At 40.0% G+C, this 22,598-nt stretch overlaps 1 protein-coding gene across 2 annotated transcripts in view; it reads right to left on the bottom strand.

The window, feature by feature from the left end:
- Positions 1 to 9,046: 9,046 nt before the first annotated feature.
- Positions 9,047 to 22,598, bottom strand: part of CALCR (calcitonin receptor) — a 171,412-nt gene continuing 157,860 nt past the window's right edge. For both annotated transcript variants that reach the window (XM_062604981.1, XM_062604982.1), the window contains 2 exons: positions 15,596 to 15,637; positions 9,047 to 9,542 (listed from right to left, as the gene is read on the bottom strand). In XM_062604981.1, coding sequence (XP_062460965.1) covers positions 9,321 to 9,542; positions 15,596 to 15,637 — 264 coding nt within the window. In that variant the 3' untranslated portion in view covers positions 9,047 to 9,320. The remainder of the gene's footprint in view (positions 9,543 to 15,595; positions 15,638 to 22,598) is intronic.

The raw sequence follows: 22,598 nt of genomic DNA, 5'->3' as shown, positions 1-22,598 counted from the left end.
GTGCCAAAGAGGTGCGTTCACTGTGTCATGGTTGCATGAAGGAGATTTAAACTTTCCTGGTGACTTTATCACTGATAGTGATGACTTAGTCACTGAAAGAGGCAATTTTATAGCAGAAGCTGATAAAATGAACATCAGAAGGTTGCTAGCAAAGCATGCAGATAATACTGTGTGTATGGCATGCGTTTGACAGTTTGTATATATTCATGGAGAAGTATTCAGCTCTCTCAACTACATGAGGCATATGAAAACTACTTGCAATTTAGTGAGTCCTTTCTGCACATCACCTGTGCCTCAGCCCAGTGATTAGCTCATGGCTGAGAACTGTTGTGAAGAAGGAGCTTTTGGTACAAAATTCCCACTGGGGAGCAGAAAGCCAGATCAGTCACGTAGGAGTACGTGGCTTGGGGAGAGGAAGGGACAGAATTTTTTCCTTGACTTCCGTGGGAAATTCAGTCAGGGTTTAGAGACATTTTAGATGTGTCTACAGTAAAATGATCTAAAAGGTTGGGAGTTTTTACCAATGAAAATATGCTTGGAGGAAAAGTCTAAATTCTGAGTGCAGGAGCCTAAATCTGTCAGTGGTAGTTTCGATGGATTCAGTGAGGCTAGCACATTTTCTCAGGACCACACAGTAAGTCTGCGGCAGGGATGTAACCCAGATGTATGTCTGCCGAGTTCACAGAGTCCAGTGTCTCAGATGCAGGTTTTTGCTTGATTTTAGTAGATACTTCTGTGAGCTTTAATGCTATTGTGCTACTAGCTCATAGCTGGGTTTGTCACAGAATTTCAGAAAGTTCTTGATGGAGTGAGAGTTATTCAGCTGTTTAGGAACCGGTGGTTTTGTATTCATTTATATCTGATTACTTTATGAGAAGAGATATTCTAAAAGTCCAACTTTTCTTAAGTTCCAAAAATAGAAGCCTCTCACAAAGCCAAAATTTCCTGAATGCTGAGTTCTACACCAAAGAAATTGCATGTAAACCGCTCCTGTGCAACATGTAAAATAAACTAAGAAAGAGCAACTGACTGGCACCCAGCTCAACATGGATCCTACATATTGCCTAATCCAAGCACTAGAGCAGACCAAGCTCTCCAGGATATCTGAAACCCCTCTCCAGGGCTCCATCTTCCTGTATCTGCTGCACTAGGAAATGTCAAAGCAAGGCTTAGTTTCTGCCTTGTTTCCTCCAAAATTGCTCTCTGAGCAATCTCCCCAGTTCTTTGGGGCAATGACCTGAAAAGACAGCAGCAGCTCGCACATGTCCGCAGCCTCTGTGGGGGCAGTGGGTGTCACAGGGGCAGTACCAAGCATCCCCTCTCAATCCATCTGCAGGCATTAACACTGTCAAAAGCAGGTGTTTTAAAGGACAAAACCCTGATTCCCACAGAACTGAAGCAGCTGATGCTTTTCATTTCAGTAAGGTCAAGACTTCACTCGCGGTTTTGGTCTGTACTTCTTTGAAAGAAGGTTTTCTACATGTGACAAATTATTTACAGCAAGGTTCAGCTTATGTACAGTACACAACACAACGGTACAATTGGTTTACAATCAGAAATACACACATTTTGGTGTAGAAAATCATCAGGGTATTTTACAGCATAAAAACACATTACACAGTAAATGCTGTAGTAGACAATGAATTTTCTAGTTTATATAAAAACAAAGGGATAATTCAATTAGAATTGTGTTTTCGTTCATATCAGTCTTAGAGCAATAAATTTGTGGCTTATGACTGTCCCTCAGATTTGCCAACATGGGAATTCTTCCTACATTTTCAAGATTTTTCAATTTTGTGAACCATGCGTTTCTAGCATAATCCAATAAAACTTGATTGCATAAAGCTTTCCTGTCATGAACATACAGTAATACATTATCTAGACATGAATTAAAGAGAAGGAAAACTTCTTATATACACAGGGAATAATTTAAAGTATGGTCAGATTTTATTGTACATGTTTTAATTCCTGAAGGTCTGTTGCTAACTTACAAAGATTGTATATTCTAGGCATAAAATATCTTTCTTTGTCTTGACTACATTCATTCCTTTTGCTGAAGTGCATTGTTGGTAACTGATGCACCGTTCTGCACTCAAGAGTGTTAGAACTTGTGCAATGTAATACAAATGTCTGTAAAGCAGAGGTCTTTGTTCATGGTATCCTGATGTGTAAGAAAAATTGATACCAAGTCACTCCTACACGGACTATAGCTAGAGAAAAGAAACATGCTCTGCGTGGGGGTTTTTGGTATTTCCCTAGCTTAACATGTCATGACAAACTGTTCATTGTGTATGTGGCAGTACCTGCGGAGGTGATGTCACATGTGGAGTGATCCATTGTCCTTTCATATCCTTACTAATTCTGGCTTCCTGAGAAGTCTGCCATAAGGAAGAAATTTTACCACAGAGAATTAAATGAAAAATCCTTGCACTCCCTCCTTTCAAAAGTGAAGGCTGCAGTATGGGCTGTGTCTGCTTCCTGTTGGATATTCCCATACCATAATTCTGAAGGCTCTGAATCGCTGCCAGTTCAAAGCTACAGCCCTTGCCAGAGCAGCACCTCTCTTCTGCTGCTGGAGAGCCATTTGTGAGCATGGCGGCTAAGTCCTTGGGAGTTAAATATTTGCTATATACCCAAAGACAAAAAAAAAGATCATAAAATAAGAAAGCCTGTAGTATAATTCAATAAGCAAAAATTTTTCTTCAGCTATTTCCTGTGCGTTTGTAGTGGGCCTGAACTTGATAAACCTACCCACACAATCTGCAGTGAGGAGAATATGGGATCTGACCATTTATAGAGCAACACTCATTCTAGGCAACTATTCTATGAAACTTTCTTCCCTGTGGAAGCCTATACTGGCAATGCTTTCTCTGAATGAGACATATGGCTTCTTTCTCCATGGATTTTATTTCCAGATTGTGGAATTCCAGATTCTGAGATTCACAGAACTCTCTCCCAGCCCCTTCTCAGAAGAGATGTTACTTGTGATCGTATTTATCCATAAAGGGCTTATTCATTAAAAACATGCTTGCATGGAGAAGTTCATCCCCTGGCAATGATTAGTGGGAAGTGCCCTATGTCTCCTTGTATACCAGTCATCTCTCAGGAGCACCTAACCATGCCACATTCTGGTGATAAGCCTTGTGCCGCCCTCTGCATTGAGATACGTTGACTTTGTTCAAAACAAAAAGCATTTTCTAGGAGATAAAGGAGGCTAGTATGATTAAAGGAGTTTCCATCTTTCAGGTTTTTCTGTGTGGTCAGCATGGACTAAAAGGGCCTTTTTAATTCTTTTGATTTTGATCTTCTGGAAGCTGTTATATGCTAAGCATTTAATGTAAAACCACTACTCATCTCCTTACCTATAACAGTGAAAAATATCAATGGCTAAGTAACTTGTGAAGTTTGTGTATAAACATGGGGTTAATAGAGACTAAATAGCTCTCTACAAAACCAGAGAAATATAAAAATAGTATCTTGTTACCTTAAGCAGCCTGTATGAGGCATAATACTGATGAATTGGAATGTTTCATGTTAAATATGAAGGTGAGACTCTATTCCATCAAGTGTTTTCAATGTTTTCTAGATATTTACATAAGCTCTAAAATCAGAAGAGCAGAAATCATGCCCCTAGCCACACTGCTGAAATCAGTGAGACTTACTGCTGTGTTACACAGGGTACAGTGAAATAAAGTTTTCCATACAAACGAGCTGTCTTGTCTCAGTTCAGTCTTCTCCACAACATGGTCTTATGCTGGTGACATAAATGAGGCTATCTGTTGGAAAGCAGACATGTGGCTGGGAAAGAGATTATTTCTGCTCATCTCCTGATCAGCCCCTTTCATCAGCTCAGCATTGTTTTAGCAAGCACAGTATAGCTGATGTATCTTGGCCCAGTCATTCCATCATGGACCCAACTGGTGCAAGAGTGGGCAGATGGGTGATCCTGGTTGCCTGTTCTCCATATGGGTTCCCCAGAAAGCATTAAAGTAGTTACTGCACATTACATACCTTCTCTGCCCCACAGTGTCTCCCACTCACGACTAATGCTTTGTGCATTTTGGGGGGGACTATGGGTCAGTCTCTACCTTAACACAGTTCTTGTAGTAATGTATTTTTATAAATATACATATGTATATATGTATGCATACATATGCATATATTTACATATATATATGCATATGTATGCTACCTAGAATTTCCAGATGTTAGCATTTTTATGCCTTTTATTTAGCATTCAACTTCCCACGAGATTTTCAGATGTTGAGGTTTTTAGATGACAGGACAGATTCTGTCACAAAGTGAAAGGTAATGTTATTCTTCTTCTAGAGATACTTCGTCTCTGTGTTTAGACTTTTACCCCCAATTTAGTTTGAAACCTACACCTACCATTTCCATAATTCCAGTGCTTTTAAGAAAACCCAAAACAAACAATGTGGGCCAAGCACCTGAATTCTATGAACTGGTTTGTATTAAAATGCTCACTTTGCAGTCCAAGAGTACATCTTGGATCAACAGCAAGTCAATGTAAGGTCAAACTGTAAAGGAGAAATGTTCCTCTTGAAAATATGTAGGATGCACAGACTGGGGAATTACACTTCATGTGGTGGTGGTATTGAGGTGGAGAGAAATGCAGAGCAGAGGGAAGGAGTTGCATCCACTTGACCATATTTATGCAAACTACGATGCAAACATCACCAGCATGTGGTATTGGAAGTGTTGCATCTAGTCACACCACTGCACATCACACATTACATGAAGTAATCTGCTGTTGTCGCTTCTCAAAGTTGCATTTGCTTGCACTGAGAGAAAAGGAACCAGATTCTTAAAATCACTGCAGACATCTGATGTCCTTTAAAAACTGACTGAAGACAGTTGTTGGTTTTTGGTTTTGTTTTTGTCTCTGTTTTTATTTTGTTTGTTTTAAATAAACTTGTGAGATCCTGAAATTAGATTATGAAGAAAATGTCTAATGGCCTACAATGAGAGCTAAGTACCTTCCTGCCCCAGCAAAACACAGTGCCCATCTTGCTGCTATAAAGTAATAAGACAATAAGTCTTGACAGGATTTTGACAGGCATCTAAATGGTCCCTCTGCCAAGACAAATGAGCAAGGCCTAAATCATTGCTACTGCTGTCTGTGCCTATTTTTGTTTCATGAAGACACATACAACAACCTGGTTAGTCATCTTACTGCGATGCTTCCTTTACCTGCATCAGTATGAAATGCTCAGTAATGACAACCTTCTCACCCCTTAATTTTACTGGGTAAATCAGTTGTCCTTTACTAGGTTGAGAGGAACATGCTGATCACATTTCTGAGACACAGAAAATCTTCCATTAATTTTCACAATGATGCTCTGAGTGCTTAATAAAGGGGTGCTTAAATATAGATTCGTGATTCATCTGGAAGCACCGGCAAAATTAGGTGCTGCACAGAAACATATGCAGGACATGATAAGGATACTTTGAACTTAAACCTTACATGTACCTTAATTACTTCAGCTGCCACAGAACTACAGGTGTCAAAGCAGCATAACTCTGGCACCATCCTAAATCTCATGGTTGGCCAGGGACTTCAGTTTCACTAGGTTAGTTGACTAGGGACATGTTCTTCCTCTCGAGGTAGTGTTTAAGCTGGAGGTCTGACTTTCCCTTACTGCTGGCCTATGACATTTGCTCTGTAGGACTCAAGCTTTCATTTTGCCAAGTCCCTCTGAAGTGAGTGGTCCTGGAGCAAGTACAATGGTACATTGTAATGACCCAGCTGCCCCAGGAACTCAAAATTCACAGTTGGCTACTACCATTATCTGCAAACTCTCTTCTTCTTTTTGTTTCTTTGGTTTTGGTTTTCGGTTTTCGGTTTTGTTTTTTTTTTCTCCCATGTAGCTAGTAATGGGTCCAGATTGCACCCGGTAGAGCCCAGGTCTCCTATGCTGCCAAAGGGCAGAGAGGGCATGCTCACACCCTGCAGACTCAGTGGCTTGGGATCAACTACTGTTTTGATGCAAATGACATTTATGTTACAAATGAACACATTTTTTTAGCAGCAATCAATTAACTGTGCAGATTTAGCTAAACAGTCAGATACATCTGACTTTTAAAAATCCAAGCACTTGAAAAGCAGATATCACCACATTGTTACTGTTTAGGATTTGCATCTTTGAAAAATGGCTCAGAGTTTGTCTATTGAGGTTGGCAAAGTATGGAGGAGGATTTGGGAAAAGAGGACAAAAAGTCATCACATTTGTATGGCTGATTTTATCCCAAAACAAAATTATTTTGCTACATGAGCCCCTTGTAATGGCAATACTGGCAAATATCTAAGGTAGTGTTATTGCTAAGAATTTTAATACAGAGAAAATAGTCTGTTCTACCTTTGTTGCTATTTTATTTCAGCTAAAACATATTTATTAAGTAAATCAAATAAAAACCCAAGTCTTAATTTCAGCATCCCATGACACAAGAAGTCTTTTAATTTGTTCTGTGTTTCTGTATGTAGGAAAGAATCACAACCAGCATCTACCTCATAGATTTAGTTGCTCAGACAAAGCAACCACACAGACCCTTCTGCCAGAGCAAATGTTCATTAAACTGGGTTTTCATGTGTTGTGTGTGGTGTTTGAGAGGAAACATATAATTTCCTCTCAAAATACACCTTGAATCCACAATTCAAATGTCAGATCGTTTCTTACTTTTTGATGCACTGATGCTTTAATTATGCATTTCTGCTGTTCCTGTGAAATGTATTAGAGACAAAACACCCTACTGTCAAGAGATTGTAATTACTGAGGTCATATGCACATTCCTAATATTACTGTCACTAGTGTATGGTACTATTTATAAAGCAGAGAAGTGAAATTTACCTTATGCATATAATGACAATATTTCAAACCATCTTGAGGTGAAGAAAAAATTTCTATCCGAAAATATTCTGATTAGAAATTAGTCAGTAAGTACCTCTAAAACACATTCTTTCCTGCAAAGCCCGAGGGTGATGCCAACCCTAAACTCAGTATGTATGGTAGACCAAATTTTTATGGCTGCAAATCATCATCCCTCCACTGAAACCAAAGCTGCCATAAAGACTGATGTAATCACACAGTGTTTCCACACTTGAAGCTCAAACTGAGTTCTTAAACCCCAGATCCTGAATTTTGCTTTTCAAAGCATTCTACTGAACAGAGCAAGGAAATATCATTAGTGAAGAAAGAAAACAACCACTACAATGGCAAAACATTTCCATTTTGTACATCCATATGAACATAACAGACTGTGAAACAAGTTGCACTTTCATGTTGTAAACATGTACATTATTAAAATCAACATGTTCATTATTAAACTCCATATTATGCACGCTTCTTTTACCATCAGCTCATTTGTGTCTTTAGAAACTAGGAATGTCTTCTGCAGCAGTCCTGGGAAGTGCAGTGTGCCTCAAAGCTATTCAGAAATACAGCATTCATGGCAGATTCACTTTATTTTCTTTAATGACTAAATCCTCCACTTCCCATTGTTCACAGGTAAAAGTAGAAATAGCAATATGTGAAATACTGTTGTCTGAAAAAATAACTACCTTCATATTCCTTGAAGTCTGAAAAACAGGTATGTGGCTTGAACAAATGCACACGATAGTACATTCTTGCAAATGTTCCACTGGATTAATCATGGGATGATCTGCAATGACAGTGGTCAGTTAGTTTCCGTTCCCCAGCTCCTCTCTTGCTCTACAGTCACGGTGCTGGCAGCTCACTCCTCACACTTGAGAGGAAGCTTTAGTAGTGCACAGTGGCTGTGTGCATGTGCTGGTGGCACAAGCAGAGCAAACCCCTTCCCTGCAAGGCATTGCCTCATGTACAAACAGTGAGGATTCAGTTGTAGTGCTCTCATAGTGCTGGGTGTATGCTTGTCCCCCAGAAACTCATTCCTGGAAGGAACTTCTCCAGTGAGATGGTGACTTGTGGAGATAGACATGTACAGAAGACCTCCACTTACTTCAAATTTACAAAAGAAGAGTAAATCTTAGGGTCTAGCTGTGCCAGTGAAGGAAAAGCTGAGCCTGGCGGAACACAATATGTAAAAATGGTTTCAAATCACTAGGGATGAAATTGTCTCCCGTTTTCAAGGTCTACGCTGAACTGTATTGCGTAAGTCATTCCTGAACACTGAAGAGAGTTCTTCACTGCTCATCTAAGTCAATGGGGATTTGTCTGCTAATTTCAGAAGAATTTCAAATAGATTATCGATGTTTATGGCAGAACTAGTTTAAGATTAGGCAGTCTGAACCAGATCCTAAAACCAGATACCTCCTGTGCTAAGACATCAATTTGCTATCTCTTACCTGGGATCCTTTACTGCTATGGTCATAATTTTATAAGAGACAAGAACTCATTTAGCATTCATCTCAGAATGGCTATTAAAGAAAATAATGATTTCCAAACAAATTTCCCAGCTTATTCAGAGTGAAAGAATCGTGGCTTAATGATGAGTTCCTGGGAAGAGTGATGATAGGCTGAAAATTTTTATTTCCTATAAATAAAAATTTTTGATCTATCAGTACTGTTAACAAAAACTATTTTGAGGTGCCTTCAGGACTTGTTTGATGCAGCCTAAAGAACTGATCTGTTTCTCTGAAGGCATTTGAGATCTTGGTATGCAATGTCTATTTCACCTTCCTTTGCTTTATGCACCTGCTAATGGGATGATAATATTTTGGGGTATCCTGTAGGGATGGTAATAATTTGGGCATCCCTTGAAGATCAAGATCTGAATACTCTGGAGAGACTCTTTTTCTGTTCATATGTTTGATTTGTCTTGCAATGTGCAAAACCTTTTAAGCAGTCACTGAGCTTATTAGAAGGGGGAAAACAAAGGACTCCAAACTAGTTACATCTTGTGAAAGTTGATAGTTCAAAATCTAGTGTTAAAGGAAAGTACTGAAAGCAAAAAGTACTGAAAGGTTCCAATTGGCTCGTACCGGTTCTTTCTTTCCAATTTATTACAGGCTACCTGGCACTTACTACTACTTACTACATGTCACTCCCACGACTGGTATCAGGAAATGTGAAGATTACATAGCCCGGATAGTAGGTCCATGCTCACTCCCTGCTGAAGTGCACAGGAAGAAATGCTATTCCCAGGTCTGCATCAGACTCCCTCTGCGCCATTGCTGTCAGAGGCTGATGTGGTTTGACAACTATGTGTTTTCACCTGGTCTTGACCTCTGACACAGCGGCTTGGATTTGCACACTCCCACCCTTGTCCCCACTTTGTTCACAAGTAGAACGTGAAATGATGTATTTGCAATGGCTGGTGCTGAGCTAGGCAGATGTCTCCCCAGATTTTAATGCAACAAGTTCAGAGTCCTCTATGTATCTTCCATTTAACTGTTCATTGTTGGAATCATGATGGTACAAGTAGACAGGGACCTCCGTGATAGATGTGGCAGTGTAGGAGGTAGATCGCGTGGAACAGTGTTCTCGGCGCCTTTGGCCCCACTGAGTTTTGTACTGTGTCCACTGCCTCTTCAAAGCTCCTTGTACCTGTTAAAGAAACACATAGCTAGGCATAATCTAAATCCCTATATGAGATGTTCTAAAATATGTTGAAGGAAAAAAAGGAAAGGAAAGGAAAGGAAAGGAAAGGAAAGGAAAGGAAAGGAAAGGAAAGGAAAGGAAAGGAAAGGAAAGGAAAGGAAAGGAAAAAGGAAAGGAAAGGAAAAAGGAAAGGAAAGGAAAGGAAAGGAAAGGAAAGGAAAGGAAAGGAAAGGAAAGGAAAGGAAAGGAAAGGAAAGGAAAGGAAAGGAAAGGAAAGGAAAGGATTTAGGTCTAATTCCATTAGGTTCAATCTATCCCTCTCCTCACCCCTGCTCCCAGTTCCAGAAGCAGTAGCAGTTGCTCAGGTCTCAGCCTTAACTCCCTCGCTACTTACCCTATGGTAGCAATTACAGTTTCTGCAGTTGCTGCTTGTGAAGAGAGGGTATAGGTGATCTGTTCCCACAAGAGGTAAATGTGAAACAGATTGCTACAGGGGAATACAGCAGAATGCTACAGTAGAAGAGAGAAAAGGAAGGAGGGATGTGGATTAAAACCTATCTGATGCTGCAGTTGGATCCTTGCCCCTGGAACGGCAAATGCATTGTGATCCCTGAAGAAACTTAACCTTGAGCACAACTGGCCATGAATGGCAAGTACACTTCAGGAGCTTTCCAGGGGTAATTTTGTAGAAAGAGTTGGAGGATTAGTACTGCTAAACAGAGGTTTTGTTCAGGTAATTTAAGAGCAGGTTATGTGCTGGCAAAAAAAAATATCATTGGTCATAGCCCTCTGCATCACAGAAAATCTCAAACTTTGGGCATTAACCTTCTAGGAATAAAAATATTTTATTCAACATTAACATTAAGAGTGATGTTATATATATGGTGCTAGGAGATGACTTGATCTATTGAGCCCTTCCAGGGAATAAGAATCCCTTCTCTGACTGCATATTCAGGTGTATCACAGTATCACAGTATGCTAGAGATTGGAAGGGACCTCGAAAGATCATCTAGTCCAATCCCCCTGCCGGAGCAGGAACACCTAGATAAGGTTACACAGGAATGTGTCCAGGCGGGTTTTGAATGTCTCCAGGGAAGGAGACTCCACAACCTCCCTGGGCAGCCTGTTCCAGTGTTCCGTCACCCTCACTGAGAAGAAGTTTCTGGCACTCACACTGTAACTAATGCTGGACACAGTGAGGATAAAGCAGAATTCTTGGGTGTGCAGGGCTGCTCTGCAAACCTGCAGCTATCTCTTCACCACCACCACCAGGGTCTTTAGCACCTCTAGCCACCATGAACCTCTGGCCTTCTGTCCCTAAGTATCGAAGTGTTTTCATTTCACAGCAGTTCATCCATTCAGATTTATCCCAGGGTCTTTAGTGAAGATGGCAAGAACATGCTCTTATAGCCTTCCTGTTCCTCTCCTATCTCCCTTCCCCTGTCCCTTGCATAGACCTCAAGGCTTTGATGGCTCTTGCATAGGAAGAAAAGCTGCTGTGAAGGTGATGAGCTCCTGAGTTCTCAAGCTGCTCTCATTAGAACTGGACCACTAGGGCAATCACATGTCTGGAGACAACATGTTTAACTGAGGAGGGAAGAACAAAGTCACTGAGTCTTAAAAACCCTGCCATGAGGAGCTTATAATTTTCTTCTCAGAAGGGAATGACACTTAAACTGTATGTACGGTCAAGGAGAGAACAGGCACATCTCTTCCAGTTCAGCCCACAATTAGAAGTGCCATTATAAAGGTTTAAAAGGCTCCACAGAACAGTGAGAGCACAAGGTCAAAGCAGCTGTGTTTTTATTCTCTGTTGAACTGCTGGCCCATGCAGGAATCTGGCCACAAATGGATAATGGATAGTACAAGCTGCTGCACTTGAGCAAAACAACGTGTTAATCTAGATTTCTGCCATGATTCCAAGGATCTCAGATGATCATAATTCAGTGCCAACTAAAACTGGCCATGCATAGATTTTAAATATGTAAGCAGCATTACTGAAAATCACATGCATGGCTATAATGCATTAACGACCAAAGAGGCTCCTGGGGACCAGGAGGGGCAGTGATGACTGCCATGCTTTCTGCTCTGATAGCAGATGAAAGCAAGTAAAGTCAAAAGAAATGAAAAGCATGAGTTTATTTGCTCTGCCTTTTAGGATTTTAAAGAGTTTTCTCTTCCCTATTAGCCATTCATGCCTCTCTGCCACACAAAATATATGGTTGGGTTTTTCTTCCAAACAGACTTTCCATTTTGCTGGCCAGCCTTGAAGTCTAGAAACAATCTCAGGCCTGGAAATATGGTCTGGTGAGCAGATTATTGCAGAGACCTTGTATCATCTGTACAACAACTGTTGTTGTTGGACAGAGAACCTACAGTGCTGCTGGACACTGAGATTTATTTATGAAAATGCACAAGAAAATCAGTCATTTTAAAAGTCACTAAAAGTCACATGCAAACCCGTTGTTTATGTGTTCTTCCACTTGAATGCAGGCATCAGCACAGCTATTTATATTTTTACATTTCTTTCTACAGATGGGCTCATGGCACTAAAGTGAGATCGGTGAGGTAGTAGGCAATGAATGCAACATAAAACACTGTCAGGTGGTACTGCGTTTAGCATTGTTTGTCCTGGCTAAACTTCATGTATTGCAGCCTTGAAGTTAAATATTCCAGTAGGAAAAAGTAAATCCCAGAGTATTCAGGCTCCCGTAGTACTAAAATTAATCTCCTTGCCCCACAAGGAATTTTCTCATGAGCACCAATTTTGAGCTCTATGGCAGCAGATGTACACAGCAGCTTGGAAACAATCTCCTGCCATGACTGAAGACCAGACTGTGGCTTTGGTCTATGTCTTTCTGCACACAGCAAGACTGGGGGAAGTTACCTCAGCTTAGTTTTCTTGGGCAACCAAACTCAGACCAGCACTCCCTTTGTGGGAGGACCTAATACCATCCTGGCATTCATTAGTCTGTTGCTGTTCTTCTATAGGTTTTGTGCCTTATATATCTACATATTGTGTAATTGCAGGAATAAATACTACTCTAGCACAGCTAGTGTAGTTACATAAACTTGCTTGATGTTTACTGGTAATGTGCTGATGCAAGTAGCACCAGACTCTCTTCAGTCCATATTAGAGAGGTGTCATCTTTGGCTCTCTGTCTACCTATAAGAAAATAACGAGTGGGTTTCTTAGCATCCCTGCCACTGGTTATGTTAGTCAGTCTGGAAGTCTGAAGCAGATACAATAATTCTGAAAATGGGTGTAATGGTGAAAAGTACCCAAGCACCACCAAAAATCACTCTCAATATGCCTGGAAACCTGAATTCCCATGGCCGTTTGTTCTTACTGCCCAACACTGATGAATGTTTTCTGATAGCTGCTCAACTGTTAATCCTAAAAGGAGTCATTAATCCTAGATGCAGTGTAGAGCTACTTGGAGATAGGTAAGCTGTCCATGAGATTACTTATGGAAGCAATAAAGTACAAAACTGGAAGCAACATTTCAATATCACATTAATTTTTATCTCATTTTGGCATCATCCTTTCCAGATGTGTCCCTTCAGTGATGGCTCACTGACAATTTATCTATCCAAAGTGGGTATTCAGATAAGAGCCTTTCACAAGGAAGAGGCCTTTTTACTGGGGGCTGCCAGATGTGTCTAAAAAGCTTTCAGAAGCAGCTAGGGGTTTGGTGACTATTGCTGTTTTTTAGGATTTGGATCTAGACCATGCAGCTTCAGTCTATGTAAGGAATGACTGGCTGCTATTGTTGCTTCCTGAAAGCAGTTCTGTCAACACAGAAGTCCACAGATTGCAGTGTGTCTCTGAGGTTGGACATCTGAATATCATGTATTAATGTGGTGTATTTTCTTAATACAAATACATTTATTCTGAATTCTAAATTAAATGTAATACAACACTTAGTGAACAAAAAAAGAACTGTGTATTTGTTTTAGACTAATTTTCATTCGTGGAATGTGGCTTTTAGTTTTCTGCCTTGCATACTATAGATTAGTTCATACGACAGGTAAATTGATCCATACCCTGCAATCTAATTTTGAATTAAATTATATGTATGGTCTACAATGATGCTGACAAACAGATGTTCCAGATATATTCATTATTGCATAACTTGAAAATTGTATTCCTGGAGTTGTAAATGTGGATTTGTTTTTCTGACACTGGCATTGCCAAAAGTACTTTGGAATTAGAGCTATCAGAGGAAACATATCTAAGAAACAAACAGCCTTTAAAATACATTATGTTTTCAGTGCATTTTCTTGCAGCCTTTCCTCACTTTTAGCGTTGCTACAGCCTTTAATCTAGGCACAAATCTATATGTTCTAATTAGAGTTGGAGAATTACGGAGTCATCAACCTTTTTTACACTACAGCTACCAAATATTAAGCAAATTTGGTTTTCAAAATTTAATCTGAAAGAAAAGTAAGGTGATGCTGGGTAAAACTAAGAAGGAAGAAGACAGTGTTCAAGACCGTGATTTTTGGGTAACACACTGTTTGGAGGCAAGTGAGAACATGCTAGAGCACTGCCTGTACATATCTATTCAGTCATTCCTATGGGGAAAGGTTGTTTCAGAAACTATTTGGCTACTACTCTTCTTTCTCCATGCCAGGTCCTCCCTACCAGGGAGAATTGGTAGTCTTTCTGTGTTTCCAGGGCATGGAGATTAGACTGTGCCAGAAAGGGATGATAGTAAGGAAGAAGGATAAAAGTGTTACTAGCCTGCAGATTCTGGGGACAGAAATGTGATAGGAAAAGAGTTGTACATCTCTCCAGCTTTGTTTAATTGGGTCCATGAAACCATGAACTTCTGCAGCATGATCTCTACAGCTATCATTTGATGTTAGGTTGTGGTGTCATTAGCTGCTCACGCTTTGTCATTCTTTTGTATGTCTCCTGAGAAGCCATGCTACAGAATTACAGCAGGAGGCCTCTAATCTTTTCTACTGTTGCACTTTTCTGTATGTTTATGCAGGGAGCCAGCCAGAGGGGAATGGACAGTGATGCTGACAAGTGGTGGCAGAATTTAATACTCTCTGCCATACTGAAAGTTAGCAAAGCAGCCAGTAGCACCTTATCAATAACATAATTTGCTTCAAATCGCTATCAAAACATCAGCATGGCCACATCATTACTTGGGATTTGGGGATAAACAGGAGTACAAATATCTCTTTAAGTTGACATACTGAGTGTTAACATCACAAAGTTTGTTCCGTATCTAATTCAGCTGCTCTGATTCAAAAATAACTTTTTAAAGAACTTCCTAGCTTGGCTAAGATAGGTGGTGTTTTATTTTGCTACAGTTGAATGCTCCTGATATATTTTTCTGCTAACCGCCTTTGGAAAATGGCTCACTGTAGGAATTTAAATGGTTCTTGACATATTTTAATCTGCTTTTTTTTTTTTTTTGTTAAGAAAAAACAAGCAAAAGGTAATGAAGTGGACCTAAATCCAGCTACAGGTACATACAATATTGATCCAGCTGTAAGAGAATGGGAGACATCTTCGCCTCAAGTGCTTTTATTTTTCAATTACTATGTGAAAAACACTGACCTTAAAAAGGCTAATCCTCAAAGGAGCGAAAGTAATCATACTCCTTCAGGCTCCTCTACTCTGACAGTGCTACAGGGGATAGCATCTGCCATGGCTCTGACGCTAAAAGCAGCACAGGGCTCTCCAGGACATGCCCCTGCAGATGCCCACTACTTCTTATGGGGCATCCTTGTCCTTCCCACTATTCTGGGGCAGAAACAGAAGCAGAGTATTCTTCTTTGCTTAGACTTCCGTCTCAAAATTGCAGCTGGTAGGGGTAGAATATCAGGCCTGTCCCTCTTTTGGGTAATGGTAGCACTCCTGATTCATCTGCTCAGAGAGGCTCAAGTCTCGCTCTGCAGAGATCTTTCAAAAATGCATGCCTGTTTATAGAGAGTAAAAAGTGACATGTGATTTCAAAGTTTACAGTGTGGCATGATTAATGACCACTATTGTGACTATTTTTCAGGTTCCATTCATTTGCTATATTTCACATGCTTACCTCACCATTGAAGAAGCAGAATATAGTCGCCACAAGTAAGCCCTAAGAAAAAGTAAAAGAAAAGAGTTTAGAGATCAGAATATGCAAAATTTTTTTGGTGTTTGGAAATTTGGACTTCATGGGTACAAGACAAAAATCATTAGTCCACTTCCTCTGCATCGCAGAACCTCCACTTAACCTCCCCCTCTTTCACAGTTATCTTATTACATCGATTTTTTGTCTTTCAACATATTTTAACATTTTTCTATATTACTAGCTGTCCTCGTTTCAGCTGTAACAGTGATTTTTTTTTCTCCTTCCTAGTAGCTGGTGCAGTGCTGCATTTGGCTTTAGTCTCAAAACAATGATAACACACAGATGTTTTAGTTGTTGCCAAGTAGCGCCTACCCTGATCAAGGACTCTTTAGTCTCTCATGATCTGCCAGTGAGGATAGACACAAGAAGCTGGGAGGGAGCAGAAACAGACACCTGACCCAAACTAGCCAAAGGGGTATTCCATACCACAGCACATCATGCCCAGCATATAAACTGGGGTGAGTCCCAGAAAGGATCGTTGCTTGGGCTGAGCTGGGTATCAGTCAGTGGGTGGTGAGCAATTGCATTGTGCATCACTTGTGTTTATTGTCTTTTTTCCCTTTTCCCTTTGAGTTTTATATTTTCTCCCCTTGTTATTTCCATTATTATTATTAGTAGTAGTAGTAGTAGTAGCAGTAGAGTTTTTATATTATACTTTAGTTACTGGACTGTTCTTATCTCAGCCTGTGGGACTTACAGTCTTTTCATTCTCCTCCCCATCCCAGAGTGGCTGCATGGTGCTGTTACCAGCTGGGCTTAAAACAGGACACTAGCATTTATAGATTATCTAGTTTGGCTATGAAGTTATTTTTGTACAAGAGGCCTGGAAAAGGAAAATTAAACTGTTTGTAATGTAGGTCTATATTTTGCTTAGAGTGGAGTACCACACTGCACTGACCTTGCTGAAAAGCTGGCAGAGGACTTGTGTCCTATATGTTGCCAGAGTGCAGTTACCCAGTTAAAAGCTCTTGGCCAAGAAGAATCCTTCTGCACCAGGAAGGCTTTAAATTGAACTGTATGTCAGGATAAATGAATTTGTATGTGTGGCATCACGATGGATGGAGAGGATGTGAAAAGAGGTATAAGTGGTTAGAAAAAGGAAAAAAAAGAACCAAAACACAACAGTTGAGTTAGAAGGTGGTGGTTGAGGGTGGCGCAGAAAATAGAGAAGAGAAATTGTAGATCAGAGCTGAGTCCTAAATGGCTTAAAATTAATTTAATTATTGCCACGGTTGTTCAGATAACATTTCACTACTGCTACAAGATTAAACAGGGTGAAGGTAGAAACACAAGGTGGGAAAGTGTGTAATTAGTAAGAGAAAATTCTTGCACATAGAGCCTGCCGCTCAGAATCATGTAGTTACACTGGTCCACATACTAACCACACTTGCTCTTATTAAAATAGTGTTACATAGCATCACTGGGAGCCAAATCCCTTCATTTTAAATTACTTAGAGCAGTTATTATAAACTAAATGTACAGCAGTTTGTGAAATGGAGGGGAAAACTGCAGTACAATAGCTTGTGTTCCCAAGGGCTGCTCTGAAGGGCTTTACAGCTGTATCTTTTTTATAAACCCTCATTTAACTCATTGCCAGTTAAATTGTAGCTAATGCTTTGTTAAAACGTCTTGGACTCTCAACTGCGTATTTTGGATGACAAAAGAAGGGTAAGAAATAACTGTTTTAACAAAATACGTATTAGAGATACACAGGCTGGTTTGAAGAGGTGCTAACCACTGCAATTTTGGCAATTATTTTACTCCAAAAATTTTTTTCTACCAGAGAACTTGTAACTTGACATGACTTCAAATATCAACACAGAAAAGCACGTGTGAGGAGGAGGAAGGGTAGACATAGTGAGAAAAAAAACGTTTCTTTTCATGCTTTGGTAAAACAGTGAGTATTCTCAAAACCCTCAAATCCCAGTATACAATATACAATGCACAACAGATTGTCCATTAGCTCTGGTTCGAGAAACGCCACAGAGAAGTCAACCAAAACCTTACACCTTTAAAGCAGGACTTTGTCAGACCACAGACTCCTAAATGGAAAATTTATGCAAGGAGAGCAAATGCATCACTTCCCAGTGGCCTATATTGATTTTTCTCTTGTGCTGCACACACTACAGTAATTTGCAGAGTCTTGCAAAACATCTGCTGTTTTGAACTGCATGGTACATGGCTGCAGCAGGGGTCTTTTTGCTAGTTTGCCAAAGTATGTTTTTATTAACAGCAGTCAGCTAGCAAATGAAATGTATCTTGATCTCCTCTGGGAGTAGGGACGCTCAGTGGACAGTCCACATGAGGCAGACATGAAAGACAGCAGGAGGAGAGGAAGAAGCAGAGAAATTTTGTAAGTCTATTCTTCAGCAAAGGTGCTCAGGGGGAATTCGGGAACTGCAGTTCACCTAAAGGCAGAAACTGAACCTGAACTACTGAAGTGAAAGCATTTTCCATTTCACTTCCTGTATAATACTTGAATTCCTCTTCTACACCCTGCAATTGCTCTACTTGTCTTCTGTTGTAGAGTGCTGCTCCCTTAACTAGCATTTTTTCGAGCCAACTTCAGACAGAAAAGCTAAAGAGGAAGCTGTGGTGATGCCTCGTATCCCTGCTAATTGCTCTTCTGGTCTGGAGTGAGTTGAGAGCACATCTGGCTCCTTGTTATTTTGAGACCATGTAGATGGTACATCTTGGGCTGAAGAAATTATTTTCTCCAGTTTGTCTTATATTATGTCTCATTGCTCTTCTTGCACCAGCAACAGCCCTCTGGGCTCTTCCAGCGCTATTTCTGTTTCCATTTTATCATGAAGTTTTGCCCATGGCTCAGTACTACTGGTATCTTCAGCTGTAAAGCTATAGACCTATCAGTAACAGACACAACTTTGTCTTTTCAGAGTCAGGAAGGCTTAGGATGATGATAATTCTACAATGGATCTATTAAAACATGTGAAAGACTGGATGTAGGTTATTTCATGTAAGGCTTACAGGTTATTTCTCGTACCTCTTTGACATACATCTTCCATATTATCTGTAACTGCTGTTGTTTTTTTGCTCAGGGTGCAATTCCTATTGAGGATGGGATCTCTAGGTCAATTATCTCTTTCTGCCACTGTGTGGAGTTGTCAAACTGACCTGTGACACACTGTCTGCTGCCAGCAGGATAACTTTGGCTGTGGTACTGAAGCCAGAAATGAAGAATACATTTATTGTAATATTAAGGCCTTCAATGACTTCGTCTGAAAAATCTTTATTTCTGGAACTATGCAAAGACCAGATGAATGTGGCTTTCACCCAAATCATGCCTTAGGGATCGTCCAGAGTCAGCGTCTCTGAGACCTTCATGTACCTTACTGGCGCCATAGTGAGTTCTTCCCTGTGTCAAAGTGCCTATACTGGTCCAAGGACATTCTTTGCTTAACAGGTATTTAATTTCTATCTCACTCTCCTAGAAGACATGCATCTTGAAGAGAAGTTATGGTAATTTACTCAGGTTAAAAAGAAAAGAAAACAACAAGCAAACACTTATGCAGACACTGCAAAATTATACAGGTTTTTGATACCTCATTTGTTTTCCTTCTAGCTTATGTCTCCAAAAAACAAGAAGTTATATATAGACATGCTTATTCCTGTTACTCCCGAGTATGTCCATGGCATTAGGTTCTGCCCTAATTACACGCTGTGCTGCTGTTTAGGCTTTAGTTGGATGATATATCCATTACTAATGGTAGAAGATGATGGCACATGTAATTATACAGGTGGCTATGCTATAAAAAAATCAGTTTGTGATTCTCTGTGTGGGCTTTGGTCCATGTCCATTCTCTTCTCACCTCTGGATCTGAATGGACAGCAAAAAAAAAAAAAAGGAAAAAAGTGTGGCCAAGGTTTTTCATAGAAGTACTTCCCATTCCCATCTCTCTCATTTAAGCAGATAAAGAGCTTTGAGAAAAACTGTGTTCCTCATCCTCTTATTTCACAGCACATTCATATGGTGTCTGAGGCAAAGGACTGTGCTATAAAGTGTGCATTTATATTAGGTTAAATAAAATAAGCAAAGCAAAGAACATGTCTGCAGTTTCTGCTGCTACTGAGATGGGGAGATTGTCATGAGAGGGCTGAAGATGGGAGCCTACCTGCTGCAAAATGATGGAGACATCCCATGAACCAGAGCTCACACTTTGCTGCTTCTCTTACTCTCTGCTGGAGGTTTCATTACTGCAATTTTGTACATGAATTTTGCATACAAAAATGACACTTTATAATATCTATCTTTCAGAAAAACATTTTCCCCAATTTTTATTGGCTCAAGATATTAGAGAGTTCTGAAATTAGTAATAACGCAAAGAACAGTAAGTAAAAAAAAACACCAACAAACCAAACACTTATGTTTTCAAAAGCAGTCCTGTGATTTCAGCTTTGCACAGAAGGAGAAAGTGTTTCTGTTTGGTTTGACATCACAGAGGACACATTTATTTTTTATGACTAGAGTGTTGGAATGGAAGGTTATAGGCTTTTTAGGGAAGACAGGACAGGCAGATGGGGAGGGGGTACATCTATTTAACGTCAATTATATGCTAGAGAGTATGGAACTCTGTCTGGGGACAGATGATGAGCCAAAAGAGAGCTTGTGGGTCAGGGTCAAAGGAGTGTCGTGTCCTGACTAGAAGGAAATGCAACAGGAGGGCCAGGAAACCTCCATGGATGGATAACATGCTGCTGAGAAAACTCAGAAGGAAAAAGGAAGCTTATAAAAGGTGGAAGTGAGGACAGGTGGCCTGGGAAGAAAACAGGGACATTGTCCAGGAAGCTAAGGACCAGGTCAGGAAAGCTAAGGCCCAGTTAGAATTGAGTCCAGCCAGGGATGTCAAAGATAACAGGAAGGGCTTCTATAGGTATGTAGCAAACAAAAGACAGACTAGGAGTAACGTGGGCCCTTTCCAAAAGGAAACAGAACAAGGGATGCAGACATACAGCCATATTAAAAAAAAAACATGCTGCTTAAAATGGTGTGCATTGATTGATACAATTGCAAAAAGAGCAGGACAATTCCAATCCAGACTGGCTTCTGTTATTCAGAAGTGACTTTAGCAGAGGAAAGCTAGCACATAACATCTCAACATGTTGTTTTTCAACTGTGAAAACTGTATCATTACACAGTTTCTTGTGGGAACAAATTCTCTCATTCATCATTTTCTATCCTCTGATTTTTACGATACACTGCAGTGCTTGTTTGCACCATTTCTGTATACATGGACAATGTAACTGATATATCAACCATCATGTTCACTTAAAGCAGCGATGTGCTGGTGAAAAACTGTCTGTTTTAGAAAAGTCATAAAATATTAATCGTTTAACCAGTACAAGAAGCGGAGAATGTATTCTATTTTCCACCAAAACACATGATAATTGCACCCACGAAGCCTACTTGTATATGATTGACATGCCACGGGATGCAAAAACTGACAGACTGCTGCTAGCTGATGGAGAAGCAGGCTGTGCTGCTGTTTATGAGAGCAATAGCTAGCAGGGAAATACAGCCGTTACAGAAGTTAATACAGTATCTGCTAATTACATAATCAGTCTTAGAAGAAAATGAGCACCAGAGGAGTTATTATGTAGCTGGCTATCTTAAATATGCATACAAGAAATGTGTGGGAAAGGATTAAGGAAGTCTGGTTTAGAATACAATTTAAAACCTGCTCTAAGGAGAAAAGGGAGAGTCATATTTAGCTGCAGTTATCAGGACAACTCAATAGCCCTCCTGAAAGGTCAAATTGCACATGCTGTCGGGAAGCACACTGAGATTATATTGCAGAGTGTCAAGAGCTCTTCTATGAGGTCTGCATTGCTGTCCTGGTCTGGGGATAGCCCTGGGTGGTCCGTCTCCCTTGGCATGCCTAGTGGCCTCTTTAGGCACAGTGGCAGTGGGGCATAGGCAGCCCCTACCATGTGCCCATAACAGTGCCCCCAGCACCATCCCTGCTGCTGAAATGAAACAAAATGTATTAGCAAGGGGCAACTGGGGTCAACAAGGCATGGAAAGACAATCACTCCTGATGACTGAAACAAGGGCTGGAGGAATCAGCTTGCCTCCTTTGATCCCTCACGTGATCCCATCCATAAGTATGACAATTACACAATACTTTGGCTTTGTTTATGGTTCTATTTTAACCTTGCTTGGTGACTTTCTATTGCATAATGATTATAATTAGGATTGTTAATTAAGATAATTAACATTCTTTTTGTAACTGTCTGACAACCTCACATGATTTGAAAGATGTTTTAAGACTAAAATGATTACTGTAACACTTGATCTTACCCTAACTCACTAAAACTCTAGGCAAGTTGTCAACAGAAAAGTTATTTGGAGATATTCCTTTATAGCTCTTGAGACCAAAGAAGTGATGATGCAGGTAACAACAGAAGAAACAGATTCATTCTTTTTATGCAGAACTGAGGTACAAGATGGCATGCACTGTAAAAATAGACCTATAACTTTAGTTATTCTATGCACACACAGTTTTGAATGGATAAGGGTGATAAACCCATCTAAGATGACAGGATGGACAGATGTTGGTAGCATTATTTATCACTTCGCTTAAAGAAAAAGCAGAACTAATTTTTTTTAAGCTGTTTTCCTACTACAACATTAAAATAATTTCTGCATTTAGCTTCAGTATGAAAGGAAACAAGAAATGGGTCACTGTTCTCATCCATGTTGACCACTATTCACAAATGCATTAGAAATCTGTTTTTCCTAGTCAATATAGGACTGGATATATTAGAGTCAGTAAACCAGATAATAACAATGAATGATGCTATATTTTCAACAGACTTATGAAATCAAAATGCCAGGCTTATATTTTAATTTAAACTGCCTAATAATGTAATTTTAACTCCTAAATGAAGCTTCATTGTCTGTCTTCTC

This window comes from Pezoporus occidentalis, unplaced genomic scaffold (assembly GCF_034315485.1).
Source record: "Pezoporus occidentalis ecotype Australia unplaced genomic scaffold, CSIRO_AGI_Poc_V1 ctg9, whole genome shotgun sequence".
NCBI lineage: Eukaryota > Metazoa > Chordata > Aves > Psittaciformes > Psittacidae > Pezoporus > Pezoporus occidentalis.
The sequence above is the reverse complement of the archived record's forward strand: the minus strand, read 5'-3'. Positions and strand labels throughout refer to the sequence as shown.